Source organism: Emys orbicularis, chromosome 6, assembly GCF_028017835.1.
Source record: "Emys orbicularis isolate rEmyOrb1 chromosome 6, rEmyOrb1.hap1, whole genome shotgun sequence".
NCBI lineage: Eukaryota > Metazoa > Chordata > Testudines > Emydidae > Emys > Emys orbicularis.
In genome coordinates, this window is record NC_088688.1 from 132,374,328 (window position 1) to 132,394,455 (window position 20,128).

General features: G+C 43.1%; 1 protein-coding gene across 1 annotated transcript in view; it reads left to right on the plus strand.

Moving 5' to 3' along the window:
• The first annotated feature begins 514 nt into the window (after window positions 1–514).
• FSD1L (fibronectin type III and SPRY domain containing 1 like) overlaps window positions 515–20,128 on the plus strand; it is a 63,101-nt gene continuing 43,487 nt past the window's right edge. Inside the window, exons 1-4 of the mRNA XM_065406357.1 lie at window positions 515–642; window positions 11,121–11,216; window positions 13,182–13,313; window positions 19,002–19,103. Coding sequence (XP_065262429.1) covers window positions 628–642; window positions 11,121–11,216; window positions 13,182–13,313; window positions 19,002–19,103 — 345 coding nt within the window. The 5' untranslated portion in view covers window positions 515–627. The remainder of the gene's footprint in view (window positions 643–11,120; window positions 11,217–13,181; window positions 13,314–19,001; window positions 19,104–20,128) is intronic.

The window sequence follows — 20,128 nt, forward strand, 5'->3', positions numbered from 1 at the left end:
TGACCAGACATCAAATGTGAAACATCAGGACGGGGGTGGGGAGTAATAGGAGCCTATATAGGAAAAAGACCCCAAAATCAGAACTGTTGCTATAAAATTGGGACAGCTGGTCACCCTAGGACTGTGTCCAGTTACTGCAGTGGGCAGAGCATGTGTGTGGCCTGGACGCGAACCTGCAACTCCAGGGCAGGTAAGGCGCCGCATTCCTTTAGCGTGAGACGCCCACAGCCCAACCCCTCATCACGCCCACTGCGCAGGCGCCAGTGCTTCAGCTCGCACCTCCATCTCTCTCGCCTTTCCCCTCCCACCTCGAAGTAGACGTTCCAAGTCACGTAAGGGACGGGGGAAAGGGCGGGGTGGAGGCGGGGCCTGGTGGAGACCTCTCATCTCTATTGGACGAGCAAGGAAGGAGGCGGTGCCTCCTGCCCGGGAAAGGGCGGGCACGCTCGGCAGGGATGGAAGCGGGTTTGTGGAGGACAGGACGGCGCACGCGCAGAGGTGTGGCTGTGGGCGGGGCCGACGAGTGCTGAGGGTGCAAGAGCCGAGCCTCTCTCCCGCAGACGACTTTTAGTAGCGGGCGGGCTGAGGGATTGGGTGTCTTTCGCGCGCGCCTGCGGCAGCCTCGCTATGGAGGCTCAGAAAGTGAGTGAGCGAGCGAGCGCCCGGCGTCCCCCGCCCCTGGGGGGTGGCAGTGGGTGACACTGGTGTGAGGGAGTGCCGCCGGGGGGGGGGCGCCTCCCCTACCCCCCGCCTCTCCGGGGGGTAACGGGCCGCGCCCACTCTCACGCGTGAGCCCCTGAGCGGCCTCCCCGCAGGTGTGTGGGGGAGGCTGCGTGGAGCTAGCGGGAGTTGCTGGGGGGGAGGCTGAAAGGGCGGGGTGTGGGGGGCAGGTTGGGATGACTCGCTCTTCGCCCCACCCAAGCCGTGGGGTGGGTCTGGGGAAGTCGGGGGGTGTGTGTTTGTAGCAGCCTGTGGGGATGTCAGAGGCCTGTTTTGTTGTCAGTGAACAGCTCTCTGCTGCATGGAGAATCCGAGTTGCAGCCTGAGGAAATTGCTGTGTAAGTGCTGGGTATTGTCAGCGGGATCACCGAGCGTGGTGAAACCAGGCTCGCTTTGAAGCTGCCTTGAGAAGAGAGGGCAGAGTTAGGGTGCCTGGAGCAGGCTGGAGCCTGGGGGAACTGTTGCTTTGTGTCTGAGAGGCAGGAGGGATGCTGAGGTGGAGTGTAGCTGCACACTAAATGTAGCTTCCATTAAACATGTCTAACTTAAAATCTTCAGGGGGGGAGGGGGAAATGTATCCTTCTGTCTGTACCTCTACATTTATCTTTCTCCTTTGCTGTTTGTCTAACTTTTGAAGGCTTTTTCACAGAGAAGTGGTATGAAAGCTGTATAGTATAGCTGAGAAGAAACTCACCTGGGATGTACTGTGATGGGGAGGGGAGCAGCATACATGCCCATCAGTTCCAGGGAAGTAGCAGGTTTCCCTAAGAGATTTGCCCATACTAGTGAGAAAATAAGACAATGTTTAGGAAGTGGAGGGAAAAATTCTTTTCAGTAACTTAACATACTGCAAAATGAGCACCCGTAAGAAATAGCTACTAGGAAGAAAATGCTGGGAAAATAGATGGAAACTGTTCTACAATATTGCTCTGAACTTTCCTACAAGAGGGATGTAAAGGGGTTGTGAACCAACAAATGTAAATGTTGAGCTTAACAAAAGATTTGGCATCCTGCGTGTTGGGATGCTAATTGTATGTTTACAGGTACATGTTATAAAACACCATTATGGAATAGATCACTCTCTTGTTGTGCATTTTGGCCACCACTAATTAGATTGTTGACATAGGTGAATCCCTCTGTTTACTGTTAATATGAAACTGCATTGAAGGGGACAAATTAATTAAACTTCTTGTATGTTTTTAAAATGTGGCGGCTGACCTGCAGAGATGTGGCTGGGTTAGGAGACTGGACCAAGAGGAAAAAGTTAGCATAGACTCTGCAAGTAATCTTGACCCAACTTTGTGGGTCCCTGGCCAGGTGTCTGGAAGGATTTTCCCTGCCTCCTCCTTCAGGACCTCACTTTACTACTGGCAGTAGCCCAGAAATACTGGAACTACTGTTGGCTATGAGTTGTACCTTGACTTTTTGGGTCTTGAAAAATTTCACACACGTATTGTCTGGACGACTAAGGTTACTAGTACTTTGAAATATGCAGATGAGAAATGCTACCACCTAACTGGTTAAGACAGCTCTGTGGTAGACTCCTATCATAGAATCTATGATTCTATCTGGATGCTCTCACGGGACCTCTTGGTTGAAGAGGTAAGGGGGTGAACTTCTGTAAGTCTCTGCCTCGTTAAATGTTGTATAAAATTGAATCTTTATCCACCTTTAGTTGCTGGACGGGAAAAGGAATTCTTCCCCCCCCCCCCCCCAACCATCCAGCGGTGGGAGTGGGGGAGAGGGCCTCTGTTATTCTACTGATTCTCCCAGTCTTGAGTAATGGCTTCTGCTTTACCCTTTTCCAAACAGTAGCATTCACATGATTTCTGAGTTTCACTGCTGCCCCACGGGGTTCTGCATAGTATCCTTAAAACTGACCATAGGTATTGTTGTTCTCCCTTTGGTGCAGCTTGGAGAAGCTATGAAAAGTAGCAGAAATATTACAGCTGTTTTCAGACTTGAAGATGGCAGTAGCTTGGTTTATGCTGGGTTCATGTTTTGAAAGTTACCTTTGAAATCATAATGGCTTGAAACATCATTCTTAAATGAAAGATTTTGCAGAGGCTCAGAGTAGGTCCCCTTGCTAGGGCCAGATGAAATTGATTGAATACTACTTAATATACATAACCTTATTAATTTAATATTTGAGGTGTTCAGTTGCTATGTGAGTGCCATAGAAATGCATATAAATCAATTGTCTGTTATTTAGGAAGGCACATGTTGTGTATCTGTAAACTTAAAAAAAGTCTTGTCATGTCTATTACTTTATACTTGTCGTGTAGTGTAGTATGACAGAGTTGCTTGTGAAATTTTAGATGCACCAAATGTATTGTAGTATTCCTTTCATTAATCCCATCTAATGGAGTCCACTTTACGAGTCCTCTCTCTCCAGAGTGCTCTGTTCAATGCTATATCCTCTAGTCTATCACACCACATTCTAATGTCTTCCTTTATGATATTCCACTGCGACGCTTTGGAGTTTCACCCAGACCAGTAAAGTGTCACCTGTAACCTTGCGTGCTTCTGTACTGTGCAACTTTGACTCAGAGGCCTGACACCAGCAGCCTGCCTACATCAGTGACCTCACCCTGGCTTCCACCATCCTGATTACTCCATGCAGGGTGATACTAACTACCCCTCTGGTCCTGTGTCTGCCCGAAACTGTCTCCCATGCCATGCTCAGCCCTTCTCTAAAGGACCAGCAAATTTGATAAGGTTTTGTAAGTGCTAAAATGAGAAGACCTTACACAGTATCAGCCTGTTTGACTGTGGATTTTACTCTTTCAGTTTAAAACACTCCACTGAGATGGTTGTGCAATAAAACAAGATTGTTTATTAACAAATGACAGATATTTAAATGATACCAAACAGAAGGAATTGGGATAGAAAAGGTTCCAAATAAACAAAAGTGAAAATATGCTTGTGATAAATGAGAGGGGGGATAGCTCCCTTTTGTGGACGCCCAGACAGCCAGTTGGCTAGGGAATCCCTCTTGGTGGTGGTTCTCTGCTTCCTTTACCTGTAAAGGGTTAACAATCCCACAGGTAAAAGGAAAGGAGTGGGCACCTGACCAAAAGAGCCAATGGGAGGGCTAGAATTTTTTAAAATTGGTGGGGGGGGAACCAAAAAACAAAAACCTTCCCTGTGTCTGGGTGTTGTGGTTCTCCAGGAAAGAGGGGAACAGGGAGCAGTTATGCTGTGAGAAGCTTAAGCCAGATATGAAAAAAACATGAGATTATACCTAGAGGTTGCTTATCTGAAACCCCAGATATGTAAGTAAATTAGGGAATGTCTAGAAAGACGCAATTAGGTTTATTTCTGTTGGTTTCTTATTGGCTTCTGGACTCCTGTGCTAACCCCAAATAATTTTTGTTTTGCCTGTAACCTTTAAGCTGGATGTCAAGGAGGTTATTCTTGATGATTAAATTTTGTAAGTGGGTTTTGTAAATCTAGCAAAAGCCTAAGTTCCAGATGTATTTTTTCTTTTTTGATTTTAATAAAATTTACCTTTTTTAAGAACCGGATTGGATTTTTGGTGTCCTAAAATGTTTGTGCATATGTTAAATTAGCTGGTGGCAACAGCTGATTTCCTTTGTTTTTCTTTCTCAGCTCTTCCCCTGGGGGGGGGGGGGGTAAAAGGGTTTGAGGGTACCCCACAGGAAGGAATTCCAAAGTGTGCCTTTCTGGTTTCAAAGGTTGTTTGGTTTGTATTTGGGTGGTGGCATCATCTACGCATACAAGGTCAGAGAGAAACTGTAACCTTGGGAGTTTAATAATACTGGCCACTCCAGGGTTGTAACTTTTAGAATCCATGCACGTCCCCACTTTCTGCACTCAAAGTGTCAGAGTGGGGAATCAGCCTTGACAGTGCTTCTAATAAGATGATGATAAAAAAAATAATAGTGAACAGAGTTTGAGCATAGAAGTTTCTGGTTATCAGGGAATAACATACAGATTATCGAGGGTGCAAAGTTTGGCTTAAGATCAGGTGGCATGAGGAATACATAATCTCCCAGATCCCCGATTGGGGGTAAAAGGTTGATGGGTCAAAGTACAGACATTGAGATATGAGGGTATGAAGTTCATAGAGTGGTTGTTTTCGGATGTGGAGTGTAATGAGTGGATATGATGATGAGGATGGATTGACCCTCGTTTGGTGAGATTTAATGTTTAGGGAGTTTATGGTTCTAGTTCATATGATCCAACAGAGAAGGTCACTTGGTCCCTTTCTCGTAGCGGGAGAACGATGTCACTCTGGCTCACGCCTCCTGGTACTGTCGGTGGCCGGTGATGTGATCGATGTAGATGTCAAGCTGGGATCTTTTGTTAAAATGGACTATGGTGGAAAAAATCAGTCTTCTAGCAGGGCTGGCTAGTCCTTAGCCGGGATCCAACTCAGATCTCAAAGTGCTTGGTGTCTGTTTCTTCAGGTGAAGAATGCCAAAATGGCTTGCTTTCTCCACTCATATTCTCAAGGTTCATCCTTGTTTTCAAAGGCAGGAAACCCTCCTGGGGGCTCAGCTTGCTGTGTCCACTAGAGAGCTGATGCCATGTTGATATTTTTTTTTTCTCAGTTTCCTCCTCTTTGATGGCTTTGTTTACTTTTTATGTAAATGTACTTCCATTGTCTCTCCTTGATCAATTTACATTGGAGACACATACAAGCAGGCAGAGCCACATTCCTTGGTCTAGCTCAGGGTGCCTTAAGCCCTACCACATTTTAAGAACATTTCCAGCACACTTATAATTTTTTATGTTAACAGTACATAATCTCACAAGAATACTAATCAGTGAGTTACTAGTTTTTCAAGGATATATTACAAGACATACTTGTCATTATATTAATTTAAAGGATGTGGGGTGCACTGAGCTGATCAGGCCAGTTGAGACTCACTGCTACATATACCTCTACCCCGATATAACACGACCCGATATAACATGAATTCGAATATAACACGGTAAAGCAGTGCTCCGGGGGGGCGGGGCTGCGCACTCCGCCAGATCAAAGCAAGTTCGATATAACGCGGTTTCACCTATATTGCAGTAAGATTTTTTTATTTTTTTTTTTGGCTCCCGATGACAGCGTTGTATCGAGGTAGAGGTGTACCAGAAAGCCCCAGGCCATCTTCTCATGAGGGTGGTTTATAGTTTTGCCAATCACTTCTTGGGTTGACCTCTCTTTTTCCTTCTATCTTGATGGGTTGGTCTTACCCACATTGTTGTCAGGACTGTGCTTTACACAACCAAACCATTTGAGCCTGCACTCCCTCAATACAAAATGTATCAAATCACATCATGTAACTCATGGGTGTTAATGTGCTATTCAGAGGCACTAAATCTAATTGTAATTTAAGAATGTAGTTAATTTGCCATGATCGGATTGTTGGCATACGATATTAAAAACGCATCTAAACCTTATCTTAGGGCTTCAGTGACTCCATGAACATGTACTAATTGGTGTACTAAGCCTACTAGCCAGAAGGAAGTACAAAAATGAAGGGGCTCACCAGTGACATCCAGGACAATGCCTGATAAACACAATGCTTACCTTCTGTGCAGTAAAAACGAGGAGTCCTTGTGACACATTAGAGACTAACACACTTCTCTGCAGTGTTATTTGAATCCCCCTCAGTGGGGAAATAGCCAAGGGTCTTCACTGCAACTTGATTGTTAGGCCATTCTCCTATGGGATGTAAGCCTCTACTTTTTGCTCATAGCCAGGTCTACACTAGAAACTTACATTGGTATAACTTGTTGCCCAGGGCTTTGAAAAATCCATACCCCTGAGCGACACAGTTAAACCGACCTAACTCCTGGTGTAGACAATGCTAATTCTCTCGTCAGCATAACTACTGCCTCTGGGGGAGGTGGACTAACTGTGTCAATGGGAGAAGCCCTCCTGTTGGCATATTAGCATCTTCACTGAAGGTTTTCAGCAGTGCCACTGCAGCCTTTTAAGTGTAGATTGGTCCTCTGTTTTCCTACAATTCATCTTAATGAAATTATGGGCAGCAGAAGAGATGCTGGAGCTGTCAGCCTTCAGAGATGAGCTGCAATCTGCTTCCTCTTGCATTTTACCACTCATTTGGACGATTATTTGCAAACAAAATACTAGAGCTAGAAGTCAGCAGCTTATTTGAAATTGATGGCTTGGGCCCCAACACCTGCCAAGGAAAGCTACCCACTCCATTAGCAGATTTTTCAGCCTTTACTTTTTTTCACCATTATGGAAAATGTATGGTTAGGATTAAAGTTAACCAAACTTCATGCTATTCCTTCCTGCTTGATGAAACTGTAGCTTTGAAAGTTATGTACTATTTCCAATAGTCTTGCTGATCCTTGTTTCTCCTCCTCTTCCCTCTCCCCCCATTAGTCCTAACTCTAGGATCATTGGCACAATCTTGTTTATGGTGGGACAACTGTTAGCAAGTAGAAAATGGGAGTGGTACAGTACGTTGTTTGTATTTTAGGAGTGGCTGTGCAAAGGACTTTATTTGAATGTTACCTAGATAGACCTTTGCCTTTAGGTAAATTCAGACTTTTTTATTGTACATGGCTATAAAACCTTTTTCAAATGGCAGAACCAACAGGATCTAGTAAATCCAATCCTCTTTTGACTTGGGAGTTTTCTGACTCATCCATACTGACAGTTATATTTATAGGATCTAAGGCTTAGCTGTGGGCTTGTCTGACACAAGCACAATTGCTTCTGGTCAGTAGTGAACCAGAAAGCAGCTGGTCAGATTAGACTGTCTGAGGGAATAACTTAAAAACAACTTTGTCCATAATACTCCTATATAATAATTACTTAACCAATGGGAAAGCTTCTATTCTCAACCAAATGGTAGAAAATATATTCATAACAGTAACTTGAGGGAAGTAATGGGTCCTGGTACACATCACCATAGCAATTTGACTGTCCTTAGTGAATAGTGAAAAAATTGGCAAGGTCTGGCAATTGTATGCAGTTGCACACAATTAACCAGAGTAGTATTGCATGGTTACCTCATGCCAACTCTTGATAGGTGTAGAGGTAAACTTATCTTCCAATTTCAAGTTTGGAATCTTTTCCTAAGAGCCTTCTGGCAGGAACCAGGGACTGTAGATCGCTTGCTGAGTCTTCCACTGAAACACTGATGAGTGATGCTCTCATATTAAAATCCTCAGAGTGCAGGTAGGTGGATGCTAGTATAATTCAGTTCTTAGTGTTCTCTATGGCTTTCCTTTCAATATTCTATCGAACTGGATGTTGGCATACCCTCTAGAGACAGTTGACTGCATCCCACCAGTTTTAGTTACCTGAGTGCTATACCTCTAGGTTGATCAGCAGGCTTGTTTCTAGGCAGTTACCCAGTTCCAAGTTTTTTTTTTTTTTTTTAAATCTAATTAACTGGATAATGACAGAAATGCTTTATTTGTGAGGTCAGAAATAATAAATTTCCTGTGATGCATTTGTAGAATGAATTAAGGATGGGACTAGGAAGAAATGTTAGTTTAAACACAGTTGCTTATATACCAACTTCTGTTGACAGCAAAGCCCAAAACACTTAAGTTTTAGCTACTTTTTATACAAATTACATGATCAAAGGTGTAAAGAAGTCTTTTCTACTCCTTAAAATAATAAAAAAAAGTATACCTTGGTGGAACACCTCTTTGATCAGTGTTTCTCAATATGGCCACTGTGGCTGCATGCGGCCACTAGGGGCTTTTCGTGTGGCCTCATAGAATATCAGGGTTGGAAGGGACCTCAGGAGGTCATCTAGTCCAACCCCCTGCTCAAAGCAGGACCAATTCCCAACGAAATCATCCCAGTCAGGGCTTTGTCAAGCCGGGCCTTAAAAACCTCCAAAGGAGGAGACTCCACCACCTCCCTAGGTAACACATTCCAGTGCTTCACCACCCTCCTAGTGAAAAAGTTTTTCCTAATATCCAACCTAGACCTCCCCCACTGCAACTTGAGACCATTGCTCCTTGTTCTGTTATCTGCCACCACTGAGAACAGCCGAGCTCCATCCTCTTTGGAACCCCCCTTCAGGTAGTTGAAAGCAGCTATCAAATCCCCCCTCATTCTTCTCTTCTGGAGACTAAACAATCCCAGTTCCCTCAGCCTCTCCTCATAAGTCATGTGCTCCAGACCCCTAATCATTTTTGTTGCCCTCCGCTGGACTCTTTCCAATATTTCCACATCCTTCTTGTAGTGTGGGGCCCAAAACTGGACACAGTATTCCAGATGAGGCCTCACCAATGTCAAATAAAGGGGAACGATCACGTTCCTCGATCTGCTGGCAATGCCCCTACTTATACAGCCCAAAATGCCGTTAGCTTCTTGGCAACAAGAGCACACTGTTGACTCATATCTAGCTTCTCGTCCACTGTGACCCCTAGGTCCTCTTCTGCAGAACTGCTACCCAGCCATTCGGTCCCTAGTCTGTAGCAGTGCATGGGATTCTTCCGTCCTAAGTGCAGGACTCTGCACTTGTCCTTGTTGAACCTCATCAGGTTTTTTTTGGCCCAATCCTCTAATTTGTCTAGGTCCCTCTGTATCCGATCCCTACCCTCTAGTGTATCTACCACGCCTCCCAGTTTAGTGTCATCTGCAAACTTGCTGAGAGTGCAGTCCACACCATCCTCCAGATCATTAATAAAGATATTAAACAAAACCGGCCCCAGGACCGACCCTTGGGGCACTCCGCTTGAAACTGGCTGCCAACTAGACATGGAGCCATTGATCACTACCCGTTGAGCCCGACGATCTAGCCAGCTTTCTATCCACCTTACAGTCCATTCATCCAGCCCATACTTCTTTAACTTGGCGGCAAGAATACTGTGGGAGACCGTATCAAAAGCCTCCTGGGTTGTGATATGGGGGGGAGGGGGGGGGGAGGAAGGGGCAAAGCAGTGGCCCCTCCCAGGGCTGCCAATAGGGGTTGGGCCCTGTCCCCTTCTGGAGCCACAAATGCTGGAGGAGCAGGCAGGTGGCAGGGCTCGGGCTTCGGATCTGGGGTGGTGGGCGGCAGGCTCCAGCCGTGTGGTGGTGGGCTCCATCCCCTGGCCCCAGGCTCACTCCTGTCCCCACCCGTTGCCTCCTCTGGCCCTGGGCTCTGGCCGTTTGCTCTGACTCCTAGCCGCAGGATTTTGGACTCCACCCATGGGCCCACGTGATCTAGCCCCAGCCATCTGGCAGTGACTACCAGGCCCAAGTTCACCCCCCCACCCACCCACCCACACACGCATTGCCCCAGGCTCCCACTGCATCTTCCGGCCCTGGTCTTACCGGGCTATGCAGCTGCAGGGCTCCAGTCCCTGGACTCATCCCCACATCATCCCTGGCCCCGAGCTGCCTCCCTATCCACCTCCCCATCCAGGCTTAATTTGTCCCCCAGCTTGCCAGGGCTGAGTAAATCTGTTGTGAAAAATATTTGTATGTCTGTTAATATCACTTTTCACTGCATCCCTGCTAGCTAGCAAGTCCGCTGCTATGAAAAGTGATCTTAACAAAATACAAATATTAGTTTTCACACAGACTTACTAGCTAGCAAGTCTTAAAAATATAAGCAAGCAAAAGAAACCCCAACAAAAAGGGACAAGAACATGCAAAACACATTAGTTTCTATTCTATTTAGGTCCAGTAAAGAAGAGAAAACTGTACATTATTTTTATTATTGAGTCTGCAAAAAAACCCTACATAAATATGCACATATGTCCAAATCATTATTTGTTTTTCCTAACGTTAATTCAGTATTTTAGGAAAAATTGTCAAAGCGGCCACCAGCAATAGTTGGTGGCTGCATGCTGAGGTCACCAAAAAATTTCTTGTGAGAAACCCTTATCTTAGATCTCTCATCTTTGACTGTTTTGGGCCTTCCTAGCTTTAACAAAACTTTAAAAACAACAAGGAGTCTGGTGGCACCTTAAAGACTAACCGATTTATTTGGGCATAAGCTTTCATGGGTAAAAACCTCACTTCTTCAGATGCATAGAGTGAAAGTTACCAGATGCAGGCATTATATACTGACACATGGAGAGCAAGGAGTTACTTCGCAAGTGGAGAACCAGTGTTGACAGGGCCAATTCGATCAGGGTGGATGTAGTCCACTCCCAATAATAGATGAGGAGGTGTCAATTCCAGGAGAGGAAAAGCTGCTTCTGTAATGAGCCAGCCACTCCCAGTCCCTATTCAAGCCCAGATTAGTGGTGTTAAATTTGCATTAGGACTTGAATCCATGTTTGTATTGTCCTTGTGGTGTTGCAGTGGGAAGTGGTGATAGGCAGGCAAAGTTTTCATTAGGTAATAAACATTGTCTTTGGGGTAGCAAACTATTTAAAATTGCTCACAAGATGTATAATAATCTTTACATAAATATTGAATTCTCTCTTGAATTTCTTTGTAATCCCAGGAAGCTCTACAAAGGATTATCTCTACTCTGGCGAACAAAAATGATGAAATCCAGAACTTTATCGACACACTGAACCATACATTAAAAGGTGTTCAGGTACATGTGTTAATATCTGCAAATCATTATATTTGCAAATGTGATGAAGTTGGGAGGTGGATCATAGAAGATCATAGAATCATAGGGTTGGAAGGGATCTCAGGAGGTCATCTAGTCCAACCCCCTGCTTAAAGCAGGACCAATCCCCAGACAGATTTTTTTACCCCAGTTCCCTAAATGGCCCCCTCAAGGAGTGAACTCACAACCCTGGGTTTAGCAGGCCAATGCTCAAACCACTGAGCTATCCCTCTCTCCCCCCCCCCCCCCCCCCATGTCCAGTCCAGTCAGACTTGGATTATTCTCATTTAAAAAAATTCTTGGTGTGTAAAGAGCTGCTAATAACTCTTAAAACCAAAAAGGAAAGCTGTTATGGTGGTTTTTCTGTTTATGGGTGATTCTATTGAAAGTATACATTTAAATTCTGAAACTGCAAAATCCCTGTTTTTGTAAAATGCTGTGACTGGACTCAACTATTAGGGAAGAGTCTATATTATTTTGAAGCTTCTGCCACCTTGTTTGACATGGAAGCTGTGGTAGTTGGAGTTGAGTGTAAACTTTTTTCCTAGTTAAATCCAGCTCACATTCTTCTGAAAAGCCAATATTCATCTGACATGTTGAGATTTCTTTGGTCTGAGCATCAACACTTGTCTTGCTTTTCAGGTTAGTGCTTTTAAATCAGTAAATTGGAGGATGACAGACTGTCAGGCTTATGTTGATTCTTGTATTATCTACCCCTTCTCTCAGTCTAAAACAAGGATTAATTATTTTCTAATTTCTCTACTGCCTGATGCTTATAGCTCTGTACTGTCCTCTTTGCTCAGCATTGATATGTTTGTAACACTGTAAATCTAAGCTAGTTTCTTAAGGAGGGGCAAATAAAACCAATTGCTGCTCATAGAACTAGGTAATTTCTTTTTTTGTGTGTGAACTACTAGTCTTCTTTGTATGAGAGCTTGAGACTCATGAAAATGAGGGGCTCGTATTATTGGATAACTAATGGTCACACATACCTGTGTGCTGTGCAGGATTTTGTATGTAGCTTTGTTGACATAACCAACTGGTGGCCTGTAATACTCTAAATTCTCTAGTCTGCTTGACAGGTTTCAGAGTGGTAGCCATGTTAGTCTGTATCAGCAAAAACAATGAGGAGTCCTTGTGGCACCTTAGAGACTAAAATTTATTTGGGCATAAGCTTTCATGGGCTAGAACTCACTTCATCAGATACATGAAGTGAAAAATACAGTTTGCAAATTAATTCCAGTTCTGCAGCTTCACATTGGAGTCTGTTTTTTGAAGTATTTTTGTTGTTGAAGTGCCACTTTTAGGTCTGTATTGAGTGACCAGAGATTGAAGTGTTCTACTGGTTTTTGAATGTTATGATTCCTGATGTCTGGAATTAATTTGCAAACTGGATACCATCAGATTAGGCCTGAATAAAGACTGGGAGTGGTTGGGTCATTACAAAACCTAAACTTAATTTCCCCAATACTAATTTCTCCCTACTGTTACTCACACCTTCTTATCAACTGTCTGTAATGGGTCATTCTCTTACCACTTCAAAAGTTATTTTTCCTCCCTTGGTATCCTGCTGTTAATTGATTTATCTCGTTAGACTGACCTCACACTTGGTAAAGCAACCCCCATCCTTTCATGTATTTATACATGATCCTGTATTTTTCACTTCATGCATCTGATGAAGTGGGTTCTAGCCCATGAAAGCTTATGCCCAAATAAATTTTAGTCTCTAAGGTGCCACAAGGACTCCTCGTTGTTTTAATCTGCTTGAGAGGCCCACCATACCAAATTGCGTTGTGGCTAGCAAATTTTCATGAGATGGGGGAGCATGACAACATGCAGAGTGATCATTGCAAATTGTAGTGGGGTGGGGGGAAGCTTTCACTCTGGAAGACTGATTTTCATCACTGTTCTTGCACAACTGAAACACAATTACAATTCTCTTCTTAGGCTAATTCTTCTAATGTAATTGCTGAGCTGGATGAGGAATTTGATGGTCTGTATTCTATACTGGATGAGATGAAGGAAAGTATGACCAACAGTATTAAGCAAGAACAAGCTCATAAATCTCAAGAGCTACAGGTAATTGCATACATCTGAAAGCTTTTGCAGTACTAAGGATGTAATTCTTGACAAATTAGCTAGTTTCAGTCTCATTGCAAAATGATTTTGCAGCATGTATTGATAACAAATATGTTTACTCCTAGCTAAGGTGTGTGTTCTATCTTAAGTACTTACATGGCTTCCATTGCATGAGTCCCTCAAATTTTTAAATATATTTAACTCACGTGGATATTGAGTATGAGGAAGTGCTGTTATCCCCCATTTTACTGATGGAACCGAGGCACAGAGAAACTAAGGGCCACACAGGCAGATTGTAACAGACCTGAGAATCAAACCCAGGTTTCAAGTCCTAGGCTAGCACCTACTTACTGATCCATACTTTCTCCTCCTTGTTCTTTACACATAAGGAGTTATCTGTCCTCCACTGGAAAAGTATGAGGTACTTGTTGCTACACAATTCCCAATATGTATGTTTTTCTGAAGTGTTGAATTATTAAATTTGATATAAGAACAAGTAGTACAATTTTACATGCTGTGTAGGGGAATATTTTTGGGAGTGGGAGTGTGAAGAAATATGAACAAAATAACTGACTTTTCTGAACTGGACATCAACTTTGTATTTTCTCCAATAGTTTGTCACTGATAAAGTGTAATTGTTTTTATTTTTATTTTTTGGAAAGGTAAACATTGGCACATGTTGCAAAGGTCTATGAATGTCATCTTTTTAATTGCTGTTCCTCTAGTTTAAAAAAAAATGTATTGGTGTTTAACATTGGAGTCCTCCTTAAAGCAATTTCAATGTGGATGGAATGGCATCCTTATTTTCCTTTATTTTGAAAATGTCTACCTTTCCTCTTCACCCTCCCACTCGGAAAGGCTTCCCTCCCCTTATTCCTTGCTGCTGCTGCTTTTTTTTTTTTTTTTTTTAAGTCCTAGACTGTGTGTTTCTCAGAACAAATTTCCATGGCTCCTTTAGGAGCCTGTTCACTGGTAATATTCATAGTCAAAGGTTTGGCAGCAAAACTTGGATTAAATTTTACAAAACAGTTTCCAGAGTACACAGGAAAGACACATTTTTCTGGTTTTATTCTTTAGCACTGCTATGAAATAATGGGGCTGGAAGACCATTGTGGGTATTAAGATGCAAACGAGCACATCAACCCCTCAACTTTTGTTCCAGAATTCCTGCAAATAGACTCTGACTAAGGCACTTGATGTGCTTTCTTGTCTTTACTCATTATACTCTCCTTGTTGGAGCTCTGAGAACAAGCTCAGAGGTTTTGACATGCAGGTTTTTCCTATGTCCTTTTCAAGCAAGAACTCTAAATTTCATACCAAACAGAAGAGCTAGTATTGTCATTCACATTTTTTAGTTTTAAAATACGTTGTTAGGCTCTTGACTGGAACTTAGGTAACTAATTACATTTATGCAGTGTTTGAGAACAAAGGGTTTTGAAACTGGCCTGGCTGACTTTCTTTAGAAAGGGGCAAGTTCTTTATTGTGCAAACTTTTTAGCTTGCTACTCGAGGCTTTTAAGGTCCTAGACTAACACTTACTCACTGTACAGCATGAGCAGCTCTATTTGGCACTTCTCTCTACCAGAGACTTCCGATAGAACCTTAGGCAAGTCACTTTTCTGTGCCTCAGATTCCGGTCTTAAAAAACCCTCATTACTTCACATGTATGGGTGAAATCACTAACGTTTGTAAGGTGTTCAATATTTTAATGGTTGGGGTGGGGTAGCTGTGGGAGCAAACAGCATGTATACCTGATAGGAGTTCTGGTATTTAATTAGACCAGTGCTTTATTTAGACATGTATCATGTCTGATAGTGGCCAGTACCAGTTGCCTCAAAGGAAGGTGCAAGAAATCCCTAACTGTGGGCTCTCATTGCTTTTAGAGCATGATCTGAAGCAGGAGGGTTTAAATCCAGTTATAATTATACCATATAGAAAACTTAAATTAAGGATCTTAATTTCTTGACCTACCAGAGGGCTTGACATTCTAAAAGTTTGTATGTCAGTGTTGTACAGTTGAACCAACAACTGTTACCTGAAACCTCTGTATTGTATGACAGCACTGCTGCTTCTTGAAATTAGAAGGAAAAAAGAGGGCCTGTGGTATGTTACTGGTGACTGAATGCTTGCAGGTTTTGTCAGCTTGCCTTTCAGGGCAGGTTGTTCTAGCTACCAGCCCTGGAAATGTTTATTTGCTTAGTCTTCAAATTTGATCACCTTCAATGTCTCATGATTTGAGGAGTTCCATGATACTTCTTTGGAGGGGGATGGAGAGGCGTTGTGATTCAGAATAGAACTGCACTTTATGAATCTCCAAATGTCTACTAAAAGCAGATAAAGGATAGTATTGACTCTTCTGGATGTACCTTAATTGATCAAATTTTTTAGTGAAGACTGCATGCTGGACTCCTTGTTGGCTAACAATGCACTATATAGGTCAACTGTACAAAAGTACAGCTGAAATAATGAAGCTTAGTCTAGGGCAGCAGTTCTCAAACTTTTTAGCAACCTGAGGACCCCCATTTTGATTTAAAAATTTTCAGACCCCCAACCCCCTGCTCAGCCCCAAGCCCCGTCCCCGCTCTTCCCCCTCCCTCCCAGTGCCTCCTGCATGCCATTGAGCAGCTGTTACCTAGCATGCAGGAGGCGCTGGGAGGAAGGGGAGGAGTTGAGTTGATCAGCAGGGCCCGTGGACCCCCTGGAGTACCCTTGCAGACCCCCAGGGATCCGCAGACCCCAGTTTGAGAAATGCTGGTCTAGGGTATATTAACTGGGTGTGACTCTTCATTGGCGTTGAGGAAGCAATATCCTCGAATTTTACTGTCGCCAGGGAGTGTTTGTGCTGTATCTACAAAGGCAGCCTTCCTGATACTGTCTGGATTGGAAAACTACCTATTCCATGCCTTTAAATGGGAAGAACTTGTAAGTTGTACAGTCATGGTTGTATAATGATTGGTAGATTTATTACAAATAAAACTGCTGATATTGGTATGTGAGTGATTTAATTTAACTCTCTTCTAAGTTGATGCCATCTCACAAGAATATTGAACTCCTCTGTAGGCCCAGGCTTAAAACGGGAACTGCAAGGCTGGAAGAAACACTGCTTATTTGTAGGGCAATCTATCCTAATTACACTTGTTTACAATTGACATGGCTCCTTCCGTTCCCAAATACTGATGCATCCAACTGGAATGCTAGTACTAGTGTCTGGTTGCTGTGTCTTGGCAAACTGTTTAGAGATGCCCTTAGCTAAACACTGCTATTGTTGAGATGTCTGCTTTTATGGCAATATTATGCAATGTTGTGCATGGGATGTCAAAGCTGATCTATCTGCAACAGTCACATGTGGGTCAGTGGACAGAAGCTGACTGACTGGAAGGAGGTTTGCATTAATCTAGCACGTTTCAGAAATCACAGAAAATTGGTATAAACTTTGAGGGCTCAAACAATCTTTCTGCTACTAAAGACAGCTACTTAGATCCTAAACTGTTTTTAGGTAAGACTATTAAAAAAACAAAGAAAACCCTCTAGCTGGATTCAACCTCTCACTGAAACATCACTCTGCAAGTTCTGTATTGTGCAAAATTTTTTGGTTTGCTACTGGAAGCTATTCAGGGAAGAGACTTATGTTTATTTGCTGTACAGTATCAGCAGATTTATTGGGCACTTGCATTGCTGTATCCTAGATCTCCAAGGTGAGTAAGCAGCACTTTACAGAGGGAGAAATTGTTGCAGATTAAATGACCTCCACTGCAACAAGTTGATGGCAGAGCTAGGACAAAACCTACATCTCCTGTGCCCTACCCTTTGGCCTGCAGTTAAGATGTTGTACACAGTACCCCTTCAAATGTAATTTAGTATCTCCATAATATTGAACTAAAATTAAAACTGGAAAGCATGGTTCAGGCCATGCTTTCAGCTTTTTAACCATATCTGCAACATACGCTTTAATTTATTTGGTGCACACTCTGTAAAATGCTTACAATTTTTAGTATGGTGAAAGCAGTAGGCTGCAGTGTATACATCCATTAGGTCTTATGAGTGCCATTTAACAAATTATTTGCTCCTTAGTTTCATAGGGCGTAGTACACATCCTTAAGTTTCAGCCAAGATGATGTGTCCTGCCAAGAAGGATGCCAAAGCCTTTGGGTGGCAGAGCTGATACTAAGGGTATGTCTACACCCAGCCGCTAGTTCGGCGGCTGGGAATCGAAGTTCCAGGTTCGATTTATCGAGTCTGGTCTGGACGCGATATATCGATCCCGGAAGCGCTCGCCGTCTACTGCGGTACTCCAGCTCGGCGAGAGGAGTACCGCGGAGTCGACGGGGAGCCTGCCTGCCGCGTGTGGACAGCGTCTGAACCGCAGTAAGTTCGAACTAAGGTATGTCGACTTCAGCTACGTTATTCACGTAGCTGAAGTTGCGTACCTTAGTTCGAATTTGGGGGTTAGTGTAGACCAGGCCTTAGTAACATTTATAGTGCAGCTGGGGTGAATGTCAAAATTCTGCAGTTCATACTAGTACTCACTATTGTGACACCTTGGCATCCCAATATTCACTGTCATGTAATTAGGACCTGTTTTGTACAAAGTACACCTTGTGAGGCATCATTCTAAAAGTCTTGATCTGCTAGACAGTAATATCTCGTTGGATTGTATGTGCTATCATCATATGTGAAGTTATGAAGTTTTGGTTATGTAGGTGTTACTGAAATGTTGAGGTTGAAAATCCCCACAAGCAGCCTTTCAGGTACAACAGTAAAAAGGCCAAACAATATTAATGGCTCATTGAGAAAATGTAGAAGCACTAGGATTACCCCTGGGATTGTGTACAATGAAACCTCTCAGAGATATCATTACAAAATGGGAACTATTTGACCCAGATCACAGCAAAAGAGCATTCCAGCAAGTGGGAAGAAGATGTAAAAGGGGGCCAATGACGACATGATGGTACCTCACTCTCCCTACGGAAACATCTGAGGGGCAAGGACTGAACTGGGGGAAGTGATGGTCCCAGGCTAAAAGGATTTTTAGCCTGTGTGTGAACCTGGGAAAGCCAAGGCAGCTTGTGCCTTAAGAATCTGCCCACCTGTTTATCACTCCAGGGTGAGAATTTGCTAATTCATATCCTACCTATTTAGTGTGTGTAAACTCCAGTTTATGGTTTTGTTTATTTACTAAGGTAATCTGCTTTGATCTGTTATCACTTAACATCTATCTTTTGTAGTGAATAAACTTGTTTTGGTCTAAAATCTGTGTGTAAACTATGAAAGCTATTGCATATCTCTTTCCACATTGAGGGGAGATTTTATGAGCTTATCCTGTACAGTTCCCTGTGCAGCACAAGATGATACAACTTTGTGTTTGCACTCCAGAGGGGGGTGCATGCCTTCTCAACTAAGAGGAGCCTCAGCTGAGTCTTCCCATGCCAAGCTGATCTCAGCATCTGTGTGAGAAGCTGCAGCTGGGTGTGTCCCTACCTGTGTGTATGCTGATGAAAGAGCAAGCTTGGAGAGCTTGGCAACTTATTACAGCACCACAGTGTGAAAGGGAGCCCAGGCTGGTGGGTCAGGCGGGCTCAGTGGTACCCCAGTTCCAAGTGGCATTCTGGAGGGAGCCAGTCAAAACTATCTTACCAACTCTTAAAATTTCAATATATGAAACTATCTTCTGTTGTTTTCTGACCCTAGAATCAACTTAGCCAATGTAGTAATGCCTTGGAGAATTCTGAAGAACTTCTAGAATTTGCTGCACGGTCACTGGACATAAAGGACCCTGAGGAGTTCTCAAAGGTAGAAAATTAAACGGATGTGAATAAGGAAAACACAGTTCTATTTTCTTAACTTGAATGGGATTTCATCATAAATCTGACATTGCAAACTGCTTAGCATAATGATAGGGGAAGAGGAGAGGAATCTAGAAAAGTAGCTAGCGCCGCTGGAGCCATAATGCCAAGATGGCTGTTACAAGGGTGAAAAATCAATAGCTATATTGGTATTTTTTTTTTTTCCCATTCTAAACTACCCTAGTATTGCTTTTTGCTGCCTCCTGACTTTGATGGGATGTAACCATGAGAGCCATAGCCATTTGACTTAACTGCAGTTTAAAATCTTACATTAGCATCTGTAAGCTCCTCAGGGCAGTTTTTACTGTATGCCTTGCAGGCCTTCTAATGTATGTAGGTGGTGGCTTTTTTTGTTTAAAAAAAAATTCTCCAGCACAATGAGAGTCCAGACACGGTTTGAGTGATTCGGTGGAGCTAATACAAACAATATTTACAATTGAGTCGGGGAAATGCACCAAGGGAAAGGTAGAGGAGTGGAAATGCAATACAACTGGTAAAATGCTGGCAATCCAGTTACTGCAGCTTCAGATCTATTACCAGGATATCCCATGTTTGACTTTGTCAATGTCATGTACCATATTTGTTTTTGTACTAACAATGCAGTGAGCCACATCAAATCCAAACCCCAATTACTTGTGTTTTCTGCTGTTTTAATTTTCACTTGGTAACAAGGATACTGGAAAGGTTCTAGTAAACAGGACAAACTTTCTCTTAAAGTGACAGTGTGAGTTCTTGCTTTCCCCTCTGGAAACCTGTTTGTTTAATTTTCCCTGAAGGACTGACAACTTAAAGCTAAATATCTATCTAGTACTTAAATTTAGGGAGCCTAATACATGGTGGTTTGACTTCTCATTTCTTGACATATTAAAACTGTGTCAGATCTTAAACAGTTCTTCAGAAATATTGTACCCAAAGCTATATTATAACTAGAGTTAACTGGAAAGCACACAGACTTTATTAATGGAAATCTTA